This window comes from Alligator sinensis, unplaced genomic scaffold (genome assembly GCF_000455745.1).
Source record: "Alligator sinensis unplaced genomic scaffold, ASM45574v1 scaffold1457_1, whole genome shotgun sequence".
Classification (NCBI taxonomy): domain Eukaryota; kingdom Metazoa; phylum Chordata; order Crocodylia; family Alligatoridae; genus Alligator; species Alligator sinensis.
This window is the reverse complement of record NW_005842845.1, coordinates 33,070-58,146: the sequence shown is the minus strand read 5'-3', so window position 1 is coordinate 58,146 and position 25,077 is coordinate 33,070. Positions and strand designations below refer to the sequence as shown.

The window sequence follows — 25,077 nt, the reverse complement described above, 5'->3', positions numbered from 1 at the left end:
TATGGCAGCGGGGGGGTGTTGAGGGAACATCTCTGAGAGCATCCCCTTCCCCTGCCCACTGCTGGCAGAAGTGGTGTTTGAATGGTCCATGGATGAGACAAACAGATGCTACTTTCCCACGCCTGTGCAGACTGCTGCTCTGTTCGTGGACCTCTGCGTTGCACATAGAGGCCCAGAGTCCCAGGCAGGGCTCACCTCTCTAGGAGAGCTGCCTTTTGGGGATGGGGAAACGTGTCCTTCAGAGCCAGAGGCAGCTGAGCCTCTTGTGTTAGCTTATTGCCTTACAGTGCATTAGTTCAGCCTGGTCTAATGATCACTTCAAAGCCCCACCTGCCCTTGCTGGCTGGTGCAGGCCTGGCTCTCAGAGACCCATCTGGCCATATCTGGGGGGTCCCTCCCAGAGTCAGTCATCTGCAGAGGGTGCTGAACAGCCAGCGTGTGGCCCCTATCCAACTTGAGCATGGGCCAGGTGAATAGGAGCGTAAAGAGCAAATGGGAGGAAGGACAGGGTCCCCTGCATTGTTGCCACTAGGTCCCACTCAGCATCCTGATGGCAACAATACACTAACCTTGCCAGTCTCCCTGAGAGGGAAGTGATGGCTGGAGATGCCTGTGGCCACAGAGACCTCCCCACTGCCTCTGGGCTGCACAGCATGGACACAGCAGGCTTCCTGGCGGCAGCGGGGAAGACCTCAGATCCTTCCGCTCCAGTATCTGAGACCCTGCCGCGCGAGCCAGAGGAGACCGTCTGGTGACGCACCAGGGGGTTGGCTTTGCCGCAGGCCAGAGGTGTGATTGCAGCTCAGGCAGGCGTCCTGAGGTGCTCGTGGGCTTGCTTCAACCAGCTAGCTTGGGTGCTGCGAGCACTGGTGGGGTGGTGGCAGGCAGGCTCCAGTGCAGGCTGGATAAGCAGCACGTCTGCACAAGGTAAAAGCAATCAGGACTCGTGGCAGAGGTGATATCTTTTATTAGACCAACTAGATTTTTGCAAAAAACTAGTTGGTCTAATCAAAGATATCACCTCTACCACGAGTCCTGATTGCTTTTGCCTCTAGACCAATACGGCTACAACCTGGGTACTCTGCACAAGGTGGAGGTCGGTGTGGACAGAGTGCAACGCACGCAGGAGCTGCTCCAGGTCATGCCAGCAGAGAGCAGTGGTTACGCTCCCCCCAGATGATTATAGCAGCAGTCCCTATGCTATGGTCCGTGGACCGTGGGTGCTCCTCGGAGCCATGAAAATGGTGTTTAGCACCTACAGCTGGTCCGGAGGGCCCCATTAAGAGTTTGATGCTGAGGGCAGATCGTGGGCCACTGGCCCACACCATTTGGGAGTGACAGGTTTAGTTTGAGCAGGTAGAGTGAGGCACAGAGAGAGGAAGGGACTTACACAGCCAGTGCCAAGGCTGGGAATGGAGCCCAGGAGCCCTGACCCACCACCTCTCCCACACTGCCATGCTCTAATCACTAGACGACACTCATGGGAGGGGGGGTCACATGGAAAAGAGACCCTGTGTATGAAGAAGCTGAGTACGAAAAATATGTCACTTCCCCCCCGAGCAGTTTGGCATTGGATATCTAAACCCTTCTGACTCACCATGGCACAGTGAGTGGAGATGCAGAAAACAGCATGCTTTGGGGAGTTGGATATCCCTGGTCTAAGTCTTGAGCTCATCTCTACATACACCTGAGAAACCAGCCAAAGAGGACAGCCTTGCCAGGAAGCAGAGGTTCCCAAACCAGCCCCACTCCTCTCCCTCCTGGGATTGTCCCACTCCGGGCTGAGGGTATCACACGGTCCCTCTCCACTGGAGGTTTTGTCCCAAGATGCTGTTTGTCCTGGGGGCTTGGGGGCTGCGATGTGCAGGAAGGGCTGGAGTGCACGTGCGGATGGACCCGGTGAACAATGCATCCATTACATGGTTGCCTGCATTGCAGGGGACTGAACGTTGTGCGCCCCAGGTGCCTAGGCTGTGGGAGGACCAGGTTCGGAGTAGCCGTGCAAGCAGGGAAGCAGCAGAGCGTGGAAGTCACTCCTTTTTCTCTTCAATCTCCTCGCAGACAGTCATTGTCCTTTGGAAACTTTGCCCGCAGTGCACACCTCAGCCAGCTCTGGCATGTTGGGTAAAGCCAGGACCTGTCAGTCCGGAGCTAGTTCCTTGACCTGCGTTCGTGTTAAATCATTCACCGGTCCCATCAGCACCTCTGAAGGGTAACAAGAAAGAACAGATGTTTCTGCCGTTTCCCATCCTTGTTACAGCCTCCACATGGTCAGCGAATTCCTTGGGTGGCATTTTCGGCTCTTGTTACCGGCCGGTGATTCTGATAACTATGGATTTGTCTCCTGCCATTTTCTCTTCTTGTTAAAACCCTTGTCACAGCAAGAGAGGGGAACAGATGTGATGGGCTGGAGACCTGGGTGTGTCTGCAGGGTTCCCCGGGGCAGGGGGGAGCCAGGGAAAATGCAGAGAGGGGAGAAAATGCCTTCCCGCTTCTCCCCCAAAAACCAGTTCAAGGATGAGGAGAGAAACTCCACGAGGGAAGGAACTAGGAGCCTGGGATCAGGAGCAGGAACGGAGCCAGTTTGGATAGGATCAGAACCGGAGCCCCAAGGCTGCACCTCAAACCGGACCAGTTTTAAATCCTGGCCTAAACCCAAGCGCCTGCAACTGCACCAGGCCCTCAAGCCAGCTCCCCACTAAACACCAGCCCATATCTCATCCCCAGAAACTGCTCCCTGCCCCTGGGTGTGCTCAGCCCCGGCAGGAGGAGCGCTGTCTGCTGTGTCCTCGGCACCACTCATGCTGGGGCACAGAGGCGCTACTCCCCTCGGCAGAAAACAGCCGCCGTCCAAGCCCGCTGACAGCTCTGGTCGTCTTCAGTAGCAGCCCCATGCATGACCCTTTGTTCGGCAGAGAACAGCCACCGTCCAAGCCCGCTGACGGCTCTGGTCGTCTTCAGTAGCAGCCCCGTGCGTGACCCTTTGCACAACCCGTCCAAGTGTTGATTTACAGGAGGAACAAATGAGAGGGAGGGCACCATCCTCTGTCACCTGGGAATCCTGCAGCCGCAATGGGTCTGAAAGGGCCAAGAGACAGGAGAGGAAGGGGGCCAACACCATCTCTGTCGCTCACTGGTGTCATTGGCTCCATGTGCACCACCGTCGGGGCCAGAGCTTGTGGCTCCTAGTCCAACCTGAGCATGGGCCAGATGAATAGGAGGGTAAAGAGCAAATGGGAGGAAGGGCAGGGTCCCCTGTACCGAGCCACTGGGGTAGACAGACCCCTGCTCGCCCTGCCTGCAGGGAGGCAGCAGTTCTGGCGGATAATATTCCTCTTGGAGAGATTATTGAAGCCATAATCTCCTCGTGTCCTAACTGTCCTTGCCAGCAGGATCCGGGGTGGGAGCACACGCCTGCTGGCACTGACTGGCAGTCACTGACCTGAGATCATTTGTGGCTGGGTTGGGGAGCTGCCCTCAAGGGAACGTGTCCTTCAGAGCCAGAGGCAGCTGAGCCTCTTGTGTTAGCTTATTGCCTTACAGTGCATTAGTTCAGCCTGGTCTAATGATCACTTCAAAGCCCCACCTGCCCTTGCTGGCTGGTCCAGGCCTGGCTCTCAGAGACACCTCTCCAGACAGTCATCGCCCACTGGCTGCTGTGCAAGGTGGCAGGCAGGCACTGCTTCTTCTGCAAGCCTGCTGCTAAATGTTCTTGCCCCGTTGGTCACCGGGAAGATACCACAGTGTTAAACACCTCCTTAGAGACACCAGGCAGCTCCAGGCAGGAGGCAGTAAGGTTTTGCTGGAACCTAAAGCCCTCTCTTCTTACCGCTCTCCCCTCCTTGCAGGTTTGCCTGGGCTCTGGGGTGCCAGAAGGGCAGTGCCACCTAGCAGGGTGTAACGCTCCTGCTGTCCGAACCTGCCTCTTGCCACTTCCCGGTAACTCCAGCAATAAAGAGCTGGTGAGCCGTCCGGGGTGGACACGCAATCCTGGATGTTCAGATCAACCCCACCCCTCCCCAGATCATTCAAATCCCACCACTCCCTACCCCAAAGCATGCCTGATAGCCAGAGGGAGCCCCGCCAAGTGCAAGTCCCATTGCACCACCCCCGCCAGGGCCAGCATCCCCCAGAGGCTGTCTATATGGGTGCAATACCAATTAGCCCCTTTCCCTCTGGAAATAGCTCCTAGCTGTTGGGATAAAAGTCTCCATCAAAGCACCCGTCCTGACTCCCACCCAGAGAGCTCAGATCCAAGCACACCACACACTGGGCCCCTGGCCTGGCTCTTTGCACTTGCATGGTTGGCACCATGCATGGCGTCATCTTCCAGGGCAGGCAGGGGCCTGGTGTTTGATACCTTCCCTGACTTAGTGGCAGGTTCTTGGATCGTGCTTTGGTGCTGCCCCTTGTCCTGGGTTCCCACTGGTGCTTCCAGTGCTGAACGGGACCTGTTCTGCCCCAAAGGAGCTGAGCCTTTGCACGTGGCATCCTGCATTCTCCTGGAGCAAGAAGCATTTCTCAGCTGTGTCCACAGAAGGGGTTGGTCTCTGGCCTGACACTCTTGGATCCCCAGTTTGACAGCACGTGTTATGGACACGCATGTGCCAGAGGGCATGTTTGAACATGACCCGTGTGCATACTCATGCATGGGCGTGTTCATACCTGTGCACGCATGGGCAAGCACGTGCACGTGCCTGCGGGCCTCCAGGGAGTGTGGCCAGCAGCATCTGCAAGGCGGTGGAGGAGCCTTTTGCCGGCTCATGGCTCAGTGAATCAGGCTCCCTGAGTGCATATTATGTGCAATTTCCTCAGCTCCAGTGGGTTTCTGACCCCAGGCAGGATGGTGCACTCAGCTCAGTGCTACCGCCACCGCGGCTGCCTGCTTCCGCCTCCTCCTGTTTGTCTGCAGCAGGACGGCAGCTCCTGGGGCCTTTCTCTCTCCACCTAGCTTCCTTTCCTCTCCCGCCCATGCCACTCGACAGCTCCAGAAGGCCAGCCTGGCCTGCATCCCCATACGTTCGCTGAAGGCCTGTAGAGATGGTTTTAATAAGGGGGAAGATCATCAAGGCACCAGCATGTTTCAGGAGCCAAAGTCCAGGTTTTTTTAAAAGGATTTGGAAGCATAAAGCTGCGGATAAGGAATGGCACCGGCTTCATATTTTCAAAAGCTCCCGAGCTGAACATGGCCCATTCTCAGCTCCCACCTGTTGTTGTCACCAGCACTGCTGAGTGGGCAGGAGGATTGTAGAGGAGCGCCAGGCCACTTCAAGCTCCCTCCTCTGCTGTCTGCTGTTGCTTGTCAGGCATTTCAGAGCTCGTGTCCCTCATTTTTCCCTCACCAGCTGAGCCCAACTGTGATACAGGGGCATGGAGGAGGTGAGTTGGGATGTCAGGCCAGTTGGGCACTGCATGCTCTTGGCTGTGACACCGTGTGATCTTGGAAAGTTAATACCTTCCTTCACTGCACCTCATTTTTCCCCTCCTGCAGGATGGGTATATAGAGGGGTGGAGCAGGTGTGAGGTTTAATTGTTCATATCCATAAAGTGCTCAAAGTGCTTAGATGTAAGGTTGCAAGGCAGATTTTGCCATTACAAGTGAATGCTGCTGAAGGCAGTGGGTATTCTGGGCTGGAGGGTGTCTCATATCAATGCCACCCCCGGGGGCATGGAAACCTGCCAGGTTTGCCTCTTCACTGACCTTCACCACCCAAGAGTAATGGCACCTGTGAGAACAAGGGGATGCCTACCACCCTGCAGCAGAATCCATGCCTAGTGCCGCTGCCATCAGAGGACACCATATAGGTGCAGGGATCATGCCAGCAGGTCGTGATGTGAGGGGTCATGATGTGATGCCTGGCCGAGGGGTTGATAGTTACCTGTCAGACACCTACAGTCTGACAAATCAGGAGGGTCCAAGACACCTTGATTCCATTTTACTGTAGCAAAGTCTCATCCTGAAGGCTCCCTGATGCCACTTCACATTTCTCTAGTGTCTCCAGTCTGCAGATCCCACAGGCCACTTGCAAGTAATCAGCCTCTACCCATTGCAGTTATAGACTCTTCATCACTGGAAGGTTTAAGAGCAGGTTAGACGAATGCTAGACAGGGCTGATCCTGCCTCAAGCAGGGGGCTGGACCGGGGTGGCCTCCTGCGGGCCCTGCCCGCCCAATTCTTCTGAGTCTGTGATGACCTGCATCCCTCACAGTGGTGGCTAGCAAAGTGGGCAGAAGTCAGCACAGCTGCTGACCCCCAACCAGGTATTTACTGCCGTTCAAGAACATCAACCGCAGGAGCTAACCACCCCCCAAGCAGCAATGGTGCAGGCAACAGCCATGCAGCTCCAGCGGATACAAGCATTGCGGTGCCACGAGCTAGCAAGGGGCAGTTTATTAGTGGACTGTCGGCTGGAGCAGTGATAGCCAGTTGCAGAAGGAGGGTCTGGTAATAGGAAATGACTGGAAGAGACAGGAGGAACAAGCAAGGCAGGCAGGCTCGTAAGATGGATCCTGGCAGAATGCTGTGACGGGAGCCATCAGGCGTCCCCAGAGAAGGTAGTGGACAAGGTTTGAATTAAGATTACCTCTGGTTTGGGGAACTGGGAGGCTTTTGCACAGCCCCTCAGGCCCTGGACAGCTGGGCACTCCTGAGGGTGTTTGCTATGGGCAGAGAAGTGACCTGAGCCCTGATTTGGCTGCCTTGCCTTGGTTTCTATTTATCTATTTATTCTGACATCCACAGCCTTGGGCTCCCAGCAGTGCTGAAACAAATAATACTTAGATGGTCAAGCATTGAATTACAAGCTCCTGAGAGAAAGGACTGTCTTTACTTCTATGTTTGTACAGCACCTAACAATGGGATCGTTTTTTGGGACGGGGGGCTGCTAAATGTTACCACAATCCTATTACTGCTACTAAAAATAAGAACAGTGACTTCTACACTGATGTGAAATAACACTCATTGGCACCAAATTCCTTGTGCAACTTCACTCACGAACATCTCACCACCAGACAAACTCATTTTTCTCAGTAATTTGATGATGCTACACATCAGATCCCTACAGCCGAATCCCTGGTGCCCCACCAGTCCCCCCTGTACCTCCCCAGGTGCTCAAGGTCATAACGGAGATGGAACATTGCAGGCTACCCAGAAAAGGACAGAAAGCAAAGAGGCATGGGCTGGGACAGAGAGAAGAGAAGCATGTGTGGCACTGGGGGATCCCAGAGAAAAGCTACGGTGATGGAAAGATATTAATCCCTCCAGAACGAGGACAGTGTTTCATCAGCTGGAGGACAGACCTGGTCAAGGCCTGTGTGTTTTTGGCCAGAGTGAGGAGAGTGGTTGTAATCCTAATCTACAAAGGAAGCACTGTGCAAGCTGTGGCAAACTTTTTAGGATCTCTCTGATCTGCCCTGTACAAACAGCCTGTGCCCTGGATGGAGACAGCACACATGCAACGACGGGCATCCTGCACAATATTACACTGGCCCCAGAAAAACGCCATGGGACTGGACCATGGCAAAAAGGGGTCACATGGGTTCATGAGGGGATGAGAGAATATAGTGGCTTGGGCTGCATGAGATGTGCCTGTGATACAGGCAGGCGTATCCACCTTAGTGTCAATCTACCCAGCCCAGATTAGGGGCAATGCTGATGTCATGCTGTAGGCTAGCAACCAGAGTACCAGCCTGCCAGAGACCCAGGCGGCAATCACCCCTTCCTTTTGCAGTACAGCCACAGCCCTAGTACACTAGTCCCACATGTCTTCTCTCCCTCTGCATGCATCTGTCACAACACACTTAAGCCTGGTCTGCACAAAGCAACTGCACCAGGCTCACCAAAGGCCAGTCTGTACTACAGTCACACCAAGCAGAGGTGCTGTAACTAAATTGGCTGAACATACCGCCTGTAGATACAGCACCTTGATGTTCAAAAGGGTGTCCCAGGAACAGAGCCTTGAAAGCTGATGTGCCCTGAGAAAGATCATGCATAGCTAGTGTTTTGCTAAGGCAGGGGTGGGCAAAATATGGCCCAGGGGCCGGATCTGGCCCACCAGGCCATTCTATCCAGCCCCTAAAAAATTTAGAAAATGAATATTTATTTACTCCTGGCTGCCTGTCAAAGATGACAGGAGCCAGGGGCAGTAGGACCCAGGGGAAGCCAGTGGCGGAACTCAGCAGCAAGGCCCACCCAGCCCCACCTCCCCCCAAACCAGAAGCTCCTGCCTAGCAGAGGCTTCTGGCCTGGGACCATGGGGCTGTTCCTGCTTCCCTGCGCCAGAGAGGGAAATGCAACCCTCGATGGCTGGCCAAAACTCGGTAAGCGGCCCTCCACCCAAAATAATTGCCCATCCCTGTTAAGGGCTCAACTCTGCCTTCAGTGTGAAACTAGCTTAGTTCTATTAAATCAATAGAGTTATTCTGACTTGCACTCCAGCATCCCTGAGTGTTAGAGGCCTCTGAAGTGCTAGCATGGTCTGAAACCTAGGTTTGAGTCAGGCAGTCTGGAGTTCTGATCTAGCCTTTGCTGTGGGACAGCTCTACCCCGGTTGTGCCTCAGTATCTCTGTCTTTAAAGTGGTGCTGGTATCTCATGTGAGGGCTGTAAAACTTAGCTTGTACACAGCTCTGGAGTTGGAGAGGGCTAAGAATTCTTATTTTCTATGTACCACTCACTAGGCTAATTACTAAGCATGAGATAGCCTGCAGCAAAGTTGCTGGGCTGAGCAGAGCAGTGTGAAAACATGATGGCGGGACCAGCTTTCCATCATCTGGGCTTGCAGCTGTGTAGAAGCTTGCTAGTATCACATGGGTTTGGCCAACTAACATTGCCCCTGTCTTGCTCTTGCAGGTGCATGGGAGAATGGTAGCGCGACCGTAAGATCATGCTCTACACAATGACATGTTGGCTTCCAGTCCTGGGCCTCCATTTGATTCTCCTAAGCACAGCCCGGGTGGCCGCCTGCCCAGCACGCTGTGAGTGTGCCCCTCAGATCAAGTCCGTGGTGTGTCATCGCAAGCGTCTCACCTCCATCCCTGAAGGGATCCCCACCGAGACTAAGATCCTGGAGCTCAACAAGAACCGGATCCGCTGCCTGAACCCCGGAGACCTGTCCCCTTACCCTTTGCTGGAGGAGCTCGATTTCAGCGAGAACATCATCACCAATGTGGAGCCAGGAGCCTTCAGCAACCTCTTCAACCTACAGACCTTGCGGCTGCGAGGCAACCAGCTCAAGCTGATCCCGCCTGGGGTCTTCACCAAGCTGGCCAACCTCACCCTCTTGGATATCAGTGAAAACAAAATCGTCATCCTGCTGGACTACATGTTTCAAGACCTGAGGAACCTGAAGAACCTGGAGGTGGGAGACAATGACTTGGTGTACATCTCCCAAAGGGCTTTCTCTGGCCTACTGGGACTGGAGCAGCTGACCATAGAGAAATGCAACCTGACAGCCATCTCTGCAGAATCCCTCTCCTACCTCCAAAACCTGGAGGTCCTTCGGCTCCGACACCTCAGCATTGCTTCGCTGGAGGACCAGAACTTCAAGAAGCTCTACAATCTCTTGCGGCTGGAGATTGACAACTGGCCACTGCTGGAGGACATCTCGCCCACCAGCTTCCAAGGACTGAATCTCACATCTCTGTCCATCACGTACACCAACATCACGGCCGTGCCCACAGCTGCGTTGAGGAACCTTGTGTACCTCAGGTACCTGAACTTGTCCTACAACCCCATCAACACAGTGCTGAAGGGCTCCTTCAAGGACCTCATTAGGCTTCAAGAGCTTCACATCGTGGGTGCTCTCTTGGTCTTAGTGGAGCCTCAAGCGTTCTCTGGCTTGAGGCAGATCCGCCTCCTCAACCTCTCCAACAATTTCCTCACAACCCTGGAGGAGAGCACCTTCCACTCTGTGAACACCCTGGAGACTCTGCGCGTGGACAGGAACCCATTGGCCTGCGATTGCCGCCTCCTCTGGATACTACAGCGCCGAAAGACACTCAACTTCGATGGGCAGCAGCCCATGTGCTCCTCGCCGCCAGAGATCCAGGGCAATGCCCTGCGTGACTTCCCAGACTCCATACTGTTCGAGTACTTCACCTGCCAAAAGCCCAAAATAAGGGACCGAAAGCTGCAGCACATAACAGCCCGTGAGGGGCAGTCCGTCTCCTTCCTCTGCCGAGCCGACGGAGAGCCCGTCCCCTCCATCGTCTGGGTCTCTCCTCAGCACAGGATGATCACGACCAAAAGCACAGGGCGAGCAACAGTCCTCCCTGGGGGCACACTAGCAATCCGATTTGCCCAAGTCCAAGACAGCGGCACATACATATGCATCGCTAGCAATGCGGGGGGCAACGACACCTACTTTGCCACCCTGACGGTGAAGGGGCACCCAGCTGACAGCTCTTTGTATGCAAACCGGACTTTGTACCTCAGCGAGTTCAACGACACCTTCCACAACGACACGCAGGTCTTCTTAAAGTTTACGCTGGACCTCAAAACCATCTTGGTGTCCACTGCCATGGGCTGCATCACCTTCCTGGGCGTGGTGCTCTTCTGCTTCCTGCTCCTCTTTGTCTGGAGCCGGGGTCGGGGGCAACACAAGAACAACTTCTCCGTGGAGTACTCCTTCCGCAAAGTGGATGGTCCCACCACCACCACCGGGCAAGGAGGCGCCAGGAAGTTCAACATGAAGATGATCTGAGTGCCTCCGGGAGAGGGTAATTGCTTGTCCACCGCTGCCAGCCACCAACGTGGCCAACCCAGGATGGGGAGGGGGGAGGGAGGCATCGGAGCATCCTTTGTTTTCCAGTGACGGCTTCATTTCCTCAGGCGGGTCCTTCTCCTGAGGACCGAGGCAGCAGGACTCACAGAGGGACCCGCTTCTGCTGGGACACTGGCTCAGGTCCACACAAGGGCTCAGAAGCAAATGGGAAGAGGAAGTGATTCACTTCCCCGGCCTTGCCACAAAACTGGATTGAGCACCGCCGGAGGTCCAGGTGCCTGCTCCTGCAGCTTAGCTCCTTTTCTGAGCGCACCCCATTCTCTGTGAGCTCTAGGACCCCCACACCTCCACGCCGGAGAGGGCAGAAGGGGCTCGAGGAGGTGCCCCCCCAGCCCCACGGCTGTGGAGGCCTCCTGATGTAGCTGACATTTTTTTTGTATCAACTATGCATTTCTCCGACGGCAAGGCGAGCAGCGTTTGGGCCTGGAGAACCTGCTTCCCTTTTTTTTAAGAGACAATCTCGGACCCTTTCTCGGTTGTTGTTTTATGGCTCATTTTTAAATGTTTTTTTTAACAAATTTCCAACTGAAGTCTTCCTGTGCAACCATGGACATGGGCACAGCGGGGAGAGGGCTGCTGCCACGCCAGCCCACGCACTGGCCTGGGAAGCTAGAGCAAGCGCGGGGCCACATTGGGGAGTTGCTGTGCCTTGGAAGAGCTCTTTCTAGCATTTTTAATAAGGGGCATCTGTGAATACAAGCAATAATAGCCCGACTCTGCAGTTCCTCCCAGGCACGCGGTTTTGTGCAGATGTCAGTGCCATGACGTGGCTCTGTCCTGCATTACGTGAGAGCGTTCAGGCGCTAGAAGCTAAAAGAAATGAGGCAACAGCCGTGGGGTCTAGAGTCAGTAGGAAGAGATGTAGCTGGGGGAGAGGAACAGGCGCCGGCAGTAACGGCCAGGTCTCCAAGCTCCCACCACGTGCTTACCCAGCGCTTGTGTATTGTCAAGATGGGCCTGACAGTCAGTCCCCCAAGCTACATCGGGCTCACTCATGCCCTTGCAGGGGTTACCAGCTGCCGGGCCCCTGACAGGTACAGGCACAGCTGGGACAGGTTAAGGAGGAGTGGATCAAACCTGTGTCTCAATGGGGTGCTTCAAACAATCGCTGGGTATTGAGAAGGTCTCATGGCCGCTGGCCTCTTTGCTTTCCCCACTCTCATCATTCCCCCTCCTTCTGCTCAGCAAAGGCATGCTAAGCAGAGCGGACCCTGCCTGGCCTGAGTTGGTCCTCATGACGTGAAGCAAGAGGCTGGAGCTGGTTCAGTAAATCTCGCGCTGCCTATAGCTTGCCATGAGAGCAGAGTCCGCTAGGCTGGGCCTGGAAGGGAGCAATGGAGCAGGGAGGAGCTGCAGCTTTTCTCCCCATCAGCTGCTTCCGTGGCTGAGCAGAAGGGGGGGAAAGTTTGCGCTACCAGTGATGGAAGAGTTATGGGACCCCCATCCTTGCTCCTTCCAGTGAAGCAGGGAGAGATGCGGGGCGGATCCAAGCCTACAGCCCCCCATCCCGAGATGACGGGGAATGTTGTGTCTGGCAGTGAATCAAACTGGCCGTCTGATTGCACACGTATCACAATTGCAAAATTAGGCGAGCATTTACACTTGCACTTATGTGCATGCTTAAAGTTTGGGGGCAGTCCGGAGAGCCGGGCCAGCGTATAGGGAACACTTGTGAGCCAAAAGAGTGGCACAGGTCACAAAAGCAGGGCTGATCCTGGCCAGGACAGAGAGCCTGACCCCTAAAGAAAGTGGTCCCTTCCCCCTGACTCGGCATCTCAGATTCCTTTCCATCGAGGCAGTCTCTGCTTCGCCCAGCCAGCACCGTGCTTTGCTTTTCAAGGTCTGCAGGGCCCGTGGAGACCCTCTAGACAGTGGAAAAACAGGGCCAGATGGTCTTGTGCCTGCGGGGCAGTAATAAGGTTGGAAAATAAACAGATACTTAGCCAATGTCAAAGCAAAGGCTCCTGCCCTCCTCTCCCCCAAGGCCCCCGCAGAGGAACAAGAAGAGAGCCCTTCAGCACAGCAAGTTCACCCCGCTTTGGCCATCTCCATCAGCCCTGCTGCCTGCTGTCACCGAGGGAACAGAGGTCTGGTATGTGTGTGTGTGTGTGTGTGTGTGTGTAAGAGCGTGCGTGCACACTTACGTGTGTCTGTGCATGTGTGTGTGCATGCGTATGTGTGCACGCGCGCGTGCGCACACGCGCCTGTACATCCCCAGGAACTAATAATAGCTCTTGTTGATGATACATTTGTGCCACAACATTTTCTGTTAACAAATTAAGCAGCTGTCTGGTGGAGCTGAAGTGAAAACATTGATCGTGTCAGACCAAGACAGTCCATATGGCGGGAGATTATTTTTCTAAGAGGAAGACGGGGCAGGACAGGCAGGGAAGCAAGCGAACCTCCTGCGTGGGTGTGACTGGGCTCGCTGGTTCGGGCCAGACCGTGTGGTGGAGGTGGAGGTTGGCACTCCAGGTTGCCAGCCCTCCAGGTTGGCACTCATGCATTTAGTCACGACTGCACCGGCTCCTTCCTGCCCCTGGGACGGTGTTTCTGTACAGTGCAGCTGGCTCATCAGGTCCCTTCCATCAGGAGCAGTCTTCTGCCACCTGTCTTCTCATTAGCCTCCCCATTCCTTGTGTTAAGCAGAGCTGGCAGGCCCTCCGTCACTGCAGCACACCGATCCCATACCCCGCACCCAGAATTCGATGCTATTTGGGTGCCTCTTGTTAAGTAGGATTGGCATGTTGTTGTAGCCGTGATGGGCCAGGACATATGCAAGCCGCAAATGGGGAGGGTTTTTTTTGGGGGGGGCGATATCTTTAATTGGGCCAGCTGATGAGGTGGGAGAGATGTTAGACAAGGATTCAGGTACAAGCTACCCTTCCTCCGCCCTGCTGTCTCTGCTTCCTTTCCGGGCCTGCGGAAAGATGCTGGAAGCTTCAATAATAACAGTTCTCCCAGCTAATCAATTGGTCCAGTAAAAGCCATCACTGCTCTGAAGAGGGTTGAGAAGGCAATGCCATCTAGCGGCGAAGAACAGGAGCCAGGATGCCGCCGTTCTTGCCCGCTCTGTCTTTGCAGTGCTCCCCAACCCCAAAACAAGCCATTTCTCCTCTCTGGACCTCCCTCTCCTTACATGCAGTCATCCCTGCTTGCTATTATTTATTCGGCATGCTAGCTGCAAAGGCATTTTACTGCCCTGCTTCGTGGAGGTGAAGCTTAATTTGTGGTTTATTGTTTGCAAGGTGCTGGGAGCGCTGGAGGAGATAGCGGGGTGTAAAAAAGGGGCAGGATAGTGCAGGGGTCTCATTCTGGACAAGCATGCCCACCACTGCCCTCAGGTGAATGCTGTACCATGTCCAAGGCCCTGTCTTGCTGTGAGTGTCACCTTTAACTTAAGCAGCAGGGTGCAGGAATGAACGGGGTCTCTCTGCTACTGCCTAGACTCAGCGGCCACAACAGGCAGTGCAGAGTGCATGGAAACAGGGTCTTTGCTTAACCAGTTTTGGGAAAGTACAGGCCTTCTCTGCCTGCGGCACCACGATCTGCACAGTGAGTGATAGTGCATGTGGAGCTGAGGCTTCCCCAGGGCACAGGGCAGCAGGGGCAGGAGGCAAAGGGCCCATTTCTATGCACAGCAAATGCCATTAGCAACAAGGAGCATGGGGGTAGATAGCCACTGGAGTCAAGAGGAGGCCGCTTTGTGCCCAGAGTCCAGGTCAGAAAGACGCTTGCCGGTGTAACACTCGGCAGCTCCTCCCCGCAGAACAGCCACTGTCCACGATCCCCGTCCAGACCAGATCTGGGCCCCAGGCTCCTGCCTTGCACGGCCAACGTTGCCTCACTGCTCGGAGGAGCTGCGGCACTGGCTCTTTGCCTGTTTCTAAAAGCCTGGTATTTTTTTTTCCCTTATTTATCTTGCCCTTAGAGGCAACGTTTCCAAAATGGGCTATTCTCCCTGAGGCCGTACAGTGCAGGCACTTGCTGCAGCCCCAGGACCACAGAGGCTGTGGATAGCAGTGGAGCTGGAAGTTTACCATGCCTAGCAGCAGCACCCTCAAATGCACTGCACTGCCCTGGGCAGGCCATGCCCTAAACCCAGTTATCCAGGCCAGCTAATTAAAACAGCTCAGTGACCAAGCCAATTAGCCTGCCCTGTGCTAATTAGCCTGCTGTGGGGCTATCCTGTGCTCAGAGTAGCCCAGTGTGAGAAGGCACCATGGCTGGACATGACAAGTTTACTGCATGGATACCCTCAGTTCCCCTGGCTGCTGCACTTGCAGCATGTAGACCATATGGAAAGATACAGCCAAGCAGTACGAGCGTGCACAGCCGAGTCAGGAGCCCTAGGGTCTCGCTGGCTGCCTTGACCCCTTCCCTCTCTCTGCGTCCACACAACTGCAGCACCTCTTAAGATGACCACAGGCAGAAGCATCTCTTGCCCAATTCCCAATACATTTCTTCTTTGAGGCTGTGGGAGATGAGCAAAGATCGTGGCTGTTCAGTGGCAAAGCAGAGCAGGTCTCCTTGAGGCAGGACCTGAGCTGATACTTGTCATTGTGATGATGATGCGGATGCTTGGCCCCACAAATAGTGTTAAAAAAGCCCATGAGAAATTGGAAGCATAAATATCAGTGCAAATTAACCCACGTGCTTGGACTGCTGGACACCAAGCACTGCCCTCTCCCCTGCGGACCCTCCCGCACTGAACTTCATTGCCAGGCGCAGCACATCCTCCATTCCCCTCCCCGTGTCTCCTGCATGCCACCACCCTAGGCTGTGGGCTTCCTCTCTTCCTTCCTGAATAGCCCTGTGGTCACTTCTGCCCCAGCAAGGGATTGGCAGTCAGGAAGGGAGCCAGCCCTCAAGCAAATATCTGGGCAAAGAATTGGATGCACAGGCTGCATATGCAGATAGCAGCAGGGGGGGTCTCCTTCCCCGGTGCCTGCCTCAGGGACTGGTGCAGGAGCATCATGCTCCCAAAGGAGCAAGCAACCAACTGTCACCCCATCCTGCCCGTTGCTCAGCCCTGGGAGGCCACAGATCCCAGCTCCATCAGTTGTGAAATGCACTGGCACGTGGGCATCTTCCCCTTGGGGGCTGCCCCTGGCATCAGCCATCGTACTGGGCTGTTCCCACAGCTCTGCTCAGCATGAGCCTTAGCCCAAGTGGCCTGGTGCCTCTTAGCATGTGGAGTACGGAGAGGTCATACGTGGCTGTCAGCACAACGATGTGGTACCTGATGAAGTGGGTTCTTCCTGCCTTGACAGAGCCTTGAGACCTGCCCAACCATGGGCTAGCGTCTTAGCCAGGTGCAGAGATCACCTGGGACAGTGAAGGGACTCCTGGACCAGTTCCCCCTGCTTGCACCTCCGACGTGGTTCTGCAACTCTACACACACAGCCCCAACGGCCCAATCTTGGACACCAGCATCCAGGCCCCAGCATCTCTCTAAGGCCCATGTCCCTGAGACATGGGCCCTAGAAGCAAACAGGCATGGGTCTGACTCCCACTCGTACGTTAACCTTCAGATCCACATAGGCCAGATGCTGTACCAAGAGACAAGCAGCGAGAACGGCAGAGCAAAACAGGCCTGTGCTCGGGGCTCTGATCCTGGTCCACATCCCTGCTGCATATCTTCAGCTGGTCATTGATATCACGCCATCCCTCTCCTCTCCCTTGCCATCTGGCAAGAAGCAGGGCTTATTTCTATCCATTGCTGAAGATGCCAACATTTCTGCCCTTGGACTTCCAGCCTGGGAGCTTCTTCCTTTGTTTTCACCCTGTCCCATCATTGCCTCTGCCTTGGACCCATGCCCCTGAGCATGCTGAGTTGATCCTGCCCCTACCCTTCTTCCGAGCTATGCATGCCATTGTGTCCAGAGTCCCTACGGTGTCATCTGCACAGCAAGTCCTTGTTCAGTGTCTGGTTTTGTCTTTAATTCTCGGGGGGAGGGGGGAGGCATGAAAATGGAGGAGCTGGGAATTTCCCGCCGGCTCCTGCGGAAGGGTTCGTCAGCCCAGAACATGCGCATTTTTTATATGTAAGAAGCATGTGAAATACACCTGGGGGAAAAACCAGTGCTGGCTCCTGTGTCATTTCCTTCCCCCCAACAAGAGGGACGGGGCAGCACAGGGGTTACAATCCCCAGAGGATGGAGGGAGCCCCTTTCTGGTGAGGATGCTCCCCAGTGAGGGCTGCACTCCACCCCAGCTCTGCTCGTGTGACCCAGGGGCGATGGAGGAGGGCTGGGCTGGGCCTGCTTAATCAGGAGCAATGTCATGAGCTCCACGGCTTTGCCCCAGGCCACAAGGGAAGAGAGCAACAGCCGCAAGGACTCTGTGGAGACTCTTAATCTGCACCACCAAGGAGGTGTTCGTCTGCCAGCAGCAGGCGAGGTCACACAGCCCCTTGTTGGGGCAGAGAAAAGAGCCTGCTGCTTGGGGGCTCTCCACGGTGGTCTCAGCCTCATGCCCCAGGGGGCTTCTTGGACCATTAGGATTGAGGACAGGGCGAGACACTCGCCACGCCTGCTCTATCTGCTGCAGCCCCTGCCCTGCAGGGCTGTCAGCCTGGCGTCCACGCATTCACCCACTAAAACAAAACAGCCGTCCCACCCCTGCAACAGCCAGGCTAAGGATTGAGTTACATGGCAGCGGCAGCATTAGGTAGCAAAGGCTCCTGCAAACCTTCCCCACACTCCCCCATCTATCTGCAGCCACCTGCTGCCTCATCTCATACACAGCGGTGTCTGTACAGCACCTAGCACGCTGCTCCAGGACCGGCGCTCTGCAGTGCACTAGTGAAACATAATAAGCAATGCTAAGAAATGAAAGCGAGTTCAAACCCAGCATGATGCTGTATGCACCCTGCACCTATGGACAGCCCCGTCTAAGAGCCTGCCAACATGGGACACTAGGAGAAGTCCATACGAAGAGAGAGATTTTAATGTGGATTCATCAGCCCCGTGTAGACACGCTTATTCAGAAGTCAAGCAGCCTTAATTCAATTGAAGTTAATTCTCCTTGGAGATGAAGGAACAGAAATTGAATCACGGTTGTTTTAATGGCGAATAAGTGTCCACACAGGGGCTTAATAATGGTGAGCTAATCTACTTTCAAAGTCACTTCAGATGAACGTTCCTGAGGACCCCCTGCAGCCCCGCCCTGAGCAGGGCTCTTGACTTTGACCCTAGCTGACGGGAAAGGAACAAGAAATAATGAGCGCTCAGAACTTAGCCCGTTTGTCATTACGTGGGGCAAGCAGGTCTTTTAGAGAGCGCATGAGGACAAGTTAATAGGCATAATTTACATTAGGGTTGCAGCTCTGCTCCCTTCCCAACGTGAATTGATGGGCTACTGAATTGCTATCGATTGCGGGGGGGAGTTGCTTGCCGGCGACTTTCAAATTCTTAATAGAGTCTGCTACAAAACAACCACTGGGGAGGAATCAATTGCTGATTAATAACTAATAAATGATTAATGCATGTGTGCTAACACACTGCCACTGCTATTAATCTATTATTAATTATGAATGCCGCATTTATAAATATGGCCTTATAAACAGCACCAAGCTTAGGCTTTTCCTCTCAGCCCCAGGGAAAGTGGGAGGTCAATTAAGAGCGAACCACATACACAATCCTACCCTTCTCTTATCAGCTTTTACTTTTCAATGCTGCCTCTGCTGTCAGCTGTAGGCCAGGTAGAGGGAGAGCCATGCTGGCAGGCAGGCCCCTGCTTAGCTGCCTTGCTGATTTTCCTGGCATGCCTGCCCTGTGGCCATCTCCCTTTCACCTGTTTCTAGACCTCAAGCCTCATCCAGTCCAAGCATAGAGATGCTGCCTGGGCTCAGGTCTTAAGGTGCCTCCTAAGTCTCACCACAGGAGCAGATCTCCCTCTTCCCGAAGCCGATCGGAGTTAGGAACCATCTGACAAGTTCCCCATTGAAGAGAAACTCCCACAACAGCACCCGAGCTGGTCAGCTCCTGGTCCGTGGGCCCATCACCCACTCTGCCTTGACCAGTGGAGCCGAGTACCAGCTCCTTGGCGCATGTCATGCCAGCATGTTGCCATTGCAATAGCCCACCTGCCTGGGGTACACTGCAGTGTCCCAACCAGTGGCAGCCAGTCTACACAATGCGTTCTGGGATGCAAGTGTTTGCTTAAGCTGGTCCATGCATCTCTTTACCAGCATCCGTTTGCTTAAGCTGGTCCATGCACCTGTTTACCAGCATCCCAGCTGGTCCTGGCCCCACAGTGGAGATGTTGTACCTCCCTGCAGCAGGCTGTAGCATCCAGTCCCTCTGTGCAGGCTCCTGTGTGTGTGCCAGACTCCAACCTGCTGAATTCACACCCCAAGTCCCCATTCCCAGTCATGACAGTGTGTGAACCCAGGCAGGCTGCGGGAGCCCAGGGTGACCATGCTGATGGGCAGCTGAAGAAAGCATTTCCCAATTGCGGTCCCCACAGCTGGGCTGTACAAGTCTCCTGGGTTCCCAGGTAGCAGAGAGGTAGCAAAGGGCAGATACTGTGAGCCCGTATCCATGTGTTTGTATGTGGGCAGCGCTCGACGGCTGCTGTACCCCATTTGTGGTGGATGTATGTTTTTCATCAAACCTATTTTAGCTCCCGGACATGGTGGGAACCATCTCTTTTCCTGGGTGCACCCAGCCTCTGGCAGTTCACGTCCTAACTAACCCCAACCTCGAGCAGCACAACTCGGAGCCAAGAAACAGCCACGGCTGGCTGGAAATGCAGGCATCAGGCTCTATCAGCATTAGACCTGGCTCTACCAGATGCTCCACAAACTCAGCTCAGCATCACACTGGGACTGCCTCAATCTCTCCGTGACAGAAGAAAACCAGGCCCAGGAGCACCCAGCACTACAGCTGACAAGGGATGGGGGAAGGCCAAGAGGGCAGCAGGAACTGGGAAAGGAGAGGCAGATCCTGCTCGCTGGGGCAGGCAGGGTCCAGGCAGGGCCATGGCATGGGAAACAGGGTTCTGGGTCTCCTCTGCATCCCCTGCCCCTCTCACTGAACATCACCAAGGTGGACAGGGAAGGCTTTATTGAAGAGCTGTCAGCACCTTGTCGCTTGCTCCCTGAATTTCAAGTGGATGGGCCATGGCATATGGTCACCTGAGCCTGGGCTTGCACCCATGGCCCCTCTGCATCCTCCTTCCTCCTTGTGCCCCCTGCTTCTGCCCTCAAAGCCTCATATGCAAACGGAGCCAAGAATCCCCTATGCCATGCTACAGGGCCAAAGCTAGTAAGACAAGGGTGCTACCAACACACGACCACTTGCAACGGCAGAGTTATTCAACTGGTATTTGCCCAGATGATCCTCAGAAGAGAACTATACCCTGCGCGTGACAGGGGGACTTCGAGGCCGGTGCAACCATTGTCCTGCCCACCTGTCTAGGGCAATTCGCCCACTTGACTCACCTGCCGTGCCTTTGATGCAACTCAGAAGTAGTTGTTCCTAGGCAGAAGGCTGCCCATTTAATGCTCTGATGCCAAGGGCGTAATACACAGCACTGTATCGCCCTGATACCATGTCCCATGCCTCGCAGATGGCATCACTATGTGGCTCCGGCCCCACTATATTACCAACTGAACATTCGGACCCCAACCTGGATCCCTCCTACTCAAGTGGCCTAACCTCTGCCATCATCCTGGGCTGCAAATTCCCTAGAGCCCTTTCCCTCTCAGCAGTGGCCACCTCCAGGACCTTTGGCTTGCAAGTCCGGGCCATATCTCAAAGCCGGTCGGGACTCCAGGCCTCTAGCTTCTGGCCGTGCCTCGTGGTTGGCAGGACCGTTCTGGTCCTGGCCCCAGCATGGGCCAGTCAAGGTTTTCGAGCAGCTAGCCCTCTCTCCCATACGAGTCCGTTTTCTCAGGCCACTGGAAACGCTGTCCCCGCTCTCTGAGCTTGTGGATCACATAGTGACTCTGGACCCCTCCTGAGGACCCCTCTGGACCCTTCCAGCTCTTCCACCCTTGCTGGGCTCACTCTTTCTCTGCCCTTCACTGGGCCTCTACTCCAGCCTGCCTATGCACAGTCCTTCAGGCCTGCCACCAGCAGCCCCATCACACCATCCAACCCCAGCAGGGTGTAGTTTTAGGTCATGACCCGGGACCGGGAACCTCCTCCATCCCCATGGTTCCTACCCTTGACCTCCAGGCTGCTCTGGGAGCAGCAGTACTCCAGCCGGGAGATGTTCACCCTTCGGCTCCCCAGCTGCAACTGGCAGCCCTGCTCCTTGGGTCTGGTCTTATACCCTGGCTACCTAACCCTACACCACTCAGGCTACCATGTGACCACCTGATTGGGACTACTACCAGTAAGGCCCCTGAACCACCCACTCAGCTGTCACCACCTCCCTTCACATCCCACCTTTCCCCACCCTGAGCTTCCTCCAGTGACCCATCCTCATCCCAGCCCTCCCCAGTGGTCCCCAGTATGTGGCAGGGCACCAGATGACTGCTTCCCAAGTCGGTGTCCTTGGCAGAGCTGTGACCCGCTGATTCCTCCCAGCAGAGCTGAGCTCCCTGGCTCCCCGTCCACGCAGTGGGTAGATCTCCCCAACGCCAATGATCCCACCTCCTCATCAGCCTGCAGTGGTACATGAGGAGGTTGCTGGAGTAGCTCACAGCAGCCAACTCCTGTTAAGCCCTATTGATTCTGCAGCCTGGAAATAACAGCCTTTTCACCCTTCCCTATTGATCCTAGGATCACAAGCTGCTCTTCTCCTCTCATCTGCATAGTCATGAAGCTGGGCTGGAGGTTTGCCTGATTCAGAGGCGCAGGTGGGTCTTTGCCGAGTGTCCCGAAGGACAGCACAGAGGCCACATCGAGCGCCAAGCGTTATCGCTCTAGCCAAGTCCCCCTGTTTGGGAATGCAGTGGTAGCTGTCGAGACCTGTTGCTGTGTTTGCTGCAGGGAGCCGTCGCTGCCCGGTACGAAGGAACTAGCCCCGTCGCCGCTTTGGAGATGGGGGAGCTGAGGCAAAACAAGGGGGACCAAAGCCACACAGCAAGGCAATGGCAGAGAAGAGAAGGACTCGGCAGGGGTCCCGTCTCCCTGTCCCTGGTTCTCACTGCCTTGCCTCACCTTCATAGCTAGTGTGACCTGCTCCCTTGCACGTCATTAGAAAAGCCTCAGACTGGGATGAGTTAACACACAGGGAACCCCAAGGCCCAGGGAAGCTGAACCTGGTTAATGGGCAGGACGGCCTAGGATAGGAGTGACGGGCCTGAGAAATACACAGGGAGCCGCAGCCCTGCAGGGAGCCCCTGTGGTCTAACAGCCCTGGCTGGTCTGCCCTGTGCTTAGCAAAGCACGTCCTCCCTTGAATCCCCCATTGAAGCCATCCTCCAGAGCAGCTGCTTGCACAGGAGTTTGGGGGGAGCAGCAATTATTACCTGGTGGAAAGGTAATTACTGGGTAATTACCCAGGGAACAGACTGGAGGCCACTTCAGGAGCCCTGAGCCAAGCAGAGCCTCATTGAAAAGGCTCTTGAGCTATCGGGACTCTTAGGTTAATCAGATGCTTTGAAAAAGACTCTGTCAAAAGCCAGACCCGTCATGGCACGTAACTCCATAAGCCCCTCCAGGGCTATTTGGCCCAGCACTTAGAGCAGAGTTTGCAGGATTTCGAGTATCTCCAATGCCAAAGCAAGCCAAGGATGTGAAGTTAATTGGATCTCTCCCCTGCCCTGCTCCAGGCGCCAGCCTCTGTCTCACCCCACTTGCACAGCTGCCTGCTGCTGGGCCTCTAGGTCTGGTTTGCCAAGCAGCTGCCTACCAAGGAGGTCTTGGATCGTGTTGTCCTTTCCCCCCACTCCCATCTCATTGTCCCCCCCGCAAGGGGCAGGTCCTGGCAGCTGCAGAACTGACTGTCTCTTGGTCTGAGCTCCTGGTTAGATCTCTTGGCTCTGCCAGCCTCCCTTATTCCCCCAGGCTCCGAGAGGAAACCCTACATGTTTCCCCATTATACGGCCTCATCCATCCCAACTAGGAGACTTCCTGGCTGCTCAAAGGTAAGGGCTGATGGGGGTCATCTGATTCCCCAAATAGATGCACCTGGGAACTGACCCCTTCCCCAAGCTCCCAGGGATGCAGGGAGTCTGAAACAACAGGCTGCTCCATGAGCTGCTCTCCCCACCCAGTCACCTTTGCCAAGAGACGCTTCCCATCCAAGCAGTGGGGGACAAAGCATCACCCACCCACATACCCCGGGGTCTACATAACAACATAAGGGGCACTAAAATCTTTTGGGGACCCTTAATATTTCGCCCTGACATGGGCTTTCTCCATGGTCCCCAGCCTCCAGTATCCTCCTCAGCCCCAACCCAATAGATGTGGGAGATGAACAAGAGGAGTCACTTCTACTGTCCTGGATTCCTGTATCCCAGCCCACACATCCCCTCTCCATGCAGCACCAGCTCATATCAAGTGCTGGGGTAAGCAGGAGGGTAAAGCAGAGCACAGCCAGCTGAGACCACATCCTCGGGAGAGTCAGAGAAGATGGGAAAGGCACAGCCCCCTTAGCCCCCTGCAATATTTGGGTCGTTCACACAGAGCCAGTCATCTGCAGAGCCTTCAGGTAGGGAATAAAGGCAAAATGAGTGGTTAATGCTGCCCTCTGCCGGAAAGAAGAGGCACCGATGAGAGCAAAACTACAAAGGTTTTTTACTATTCCCCCTGTGCTGCCCCCATACATCTCTGGTCTGAAGCCCAGTCTGGGCAATACTCAGTCCTGGAGCTGTGTCAGGGGCAGAGTCATATATGTCATGACCCCACAGGGCCAAGAAGAGGCCATTGATGCCACTGGAAAGGGCAGATTCCTCATTACACACACACACACACACACACACACACTTCTGGCCTTGGAAAGGCCTATGGATTTCAAGCCGGTGCATAGCCCCATTGTAGCAGCCTGACTATCCCCCGATGCTGGCCTAGCAACCTCAGCCATGGCACTGAACAGCCCTTGCCTTTCTTCTCAGACAGGCAGAGTCCAAACTGCAAATGCCTTCACAAGTTCTTTCATCGTGGGTTGAAAACCTACACAGCCAGCTACACAGCCCAGCAAACGGGGAGAGGTAGGAGGGTCAAGGAGAGGGGGGAGCAGTTGTTGGCCGAAAAAGAGGGGGCAGCTTCATTACCCTGCACTTGGTCATTTCCTGCATCCTCCTATCATCACAGCATGACAGCGCTGTGAATCAGTGATGTGTCACATAGCCCCATAGGGTCAGCCCACCTCATCCTGGAGGCTCCCAGGACTCCTGGGATAGGAACGGCTCTAACTCCACTCCCTCGAGAGCTCTCAGCCAGGGGGCAAAGGGCAGCAGTGGGGCAAATGTGCCTGTTGCCTAATGCTCAGATCTAAAACCTTCCAGACCCAAATGTCTACAAAGCTAGGAGAGGTTCCGAGCTCCTGGGTGTCTAGCTGAGCTCATCACTAAGTGTTGCTAAAAATGTACCAATGTCTCATAAAGCTCCAGTGACAACACTGCTACGGCTTCTGCAAACAGCGCACTATCTATGCTTAACATCTCCTTCTCTTCCCCCCGGCACCCAGGCCTCACTACCGCTGTGTTGCAACAGAGAGCTGATCACCATCGCAGTCTACATGTAGATCCTGGACGGCACCACCCCAGTCAATGAGGTTTTGGTAGGAGCCAGATGACAACCACCATCTCCTCCTGCTCAAAGAGGCTGGAGCAGCCATCACAAGATGCTGACCCACATAAGTGAGCATCCAGGGTGCTTTGAATCGTGGAGACCCACAGACCTGAACGGCCCTTCATTTCCAGCGCTGCACTTTTATCAGCCGCTCAAAGCAATGAGGTCACTCAGAGAAACAGCAATAACGGGCCTCGATGCTATAGATAACCCGCCATTCTGCACAGAGCGAGGTGATGAAGAGGCTTCCCAGCAGCACAGTATTAAAATAATAGCCAAAAAAATAAGACAATTAGAAAATGCAATTTTCCAGCGGGTGCATTTAAAGATCTTATCTCCCACCGGGAGGCAAACCAATTTCCTTATAAATTAAAAATAATTCAGCTCGCTGGAAGTTTACTGCTTCAGTTCCCCAAATCCCCAGCATGGATGGGTTAGGGAAGCTGCAAAAGCCTGCATGCAGCCTTCACCTCTGGTCTGGTCCGATCACTGGTCAGAGTCCAACCCCGCTCAGCAGCGGCTACGAGCGGTTATTACCATAGGATGGCTGGTGCAAAATAAGCTGGTGGTTCTCAAGCCTATCCTTTCTGGGCTGCTGTT

The 25,077-nt window shown here is 54.8% G+C and overlaps 1 protein-coding gene across 3 annotated transcripts in view; it reads left to right on the top strand.

Moving 5' to 3' along the window:
- LINGO3 (leucine rich repeat and Ig domain containing 3) overlaps nucleotides 1-24,860 on the top strand; it is a 95,975-nt gene extending 71,115 nt beyond the window's left edge. The window contains exons 3-4 of one of the 3 annotated variants that reach the window (XR_003091779.1): nucleotides 12,768-12,875; nucleotides 24,374-24,860. Coding sequence is in view for 1 of the 3 variants with exons in the window: in XM_006035493.2 (XP_006035555.1) it covers nucleotides 8,885-10,702 (1,818 nt within the window). In the remaining 2 variants the exon portion in view is untranslated. Of the gene's footprint in view, nucleotides 1-8,863; nucleotides 12,876-24,373 lie in introns of those variants that run through there. The other 2 variants (XM_006035493.2, XR_003091778.1) reach the window with 2 other exon arrangements.
- The last annotated feature ends 217 nt before the right edge of the window (nucleotides 24,861-25,077 follow it).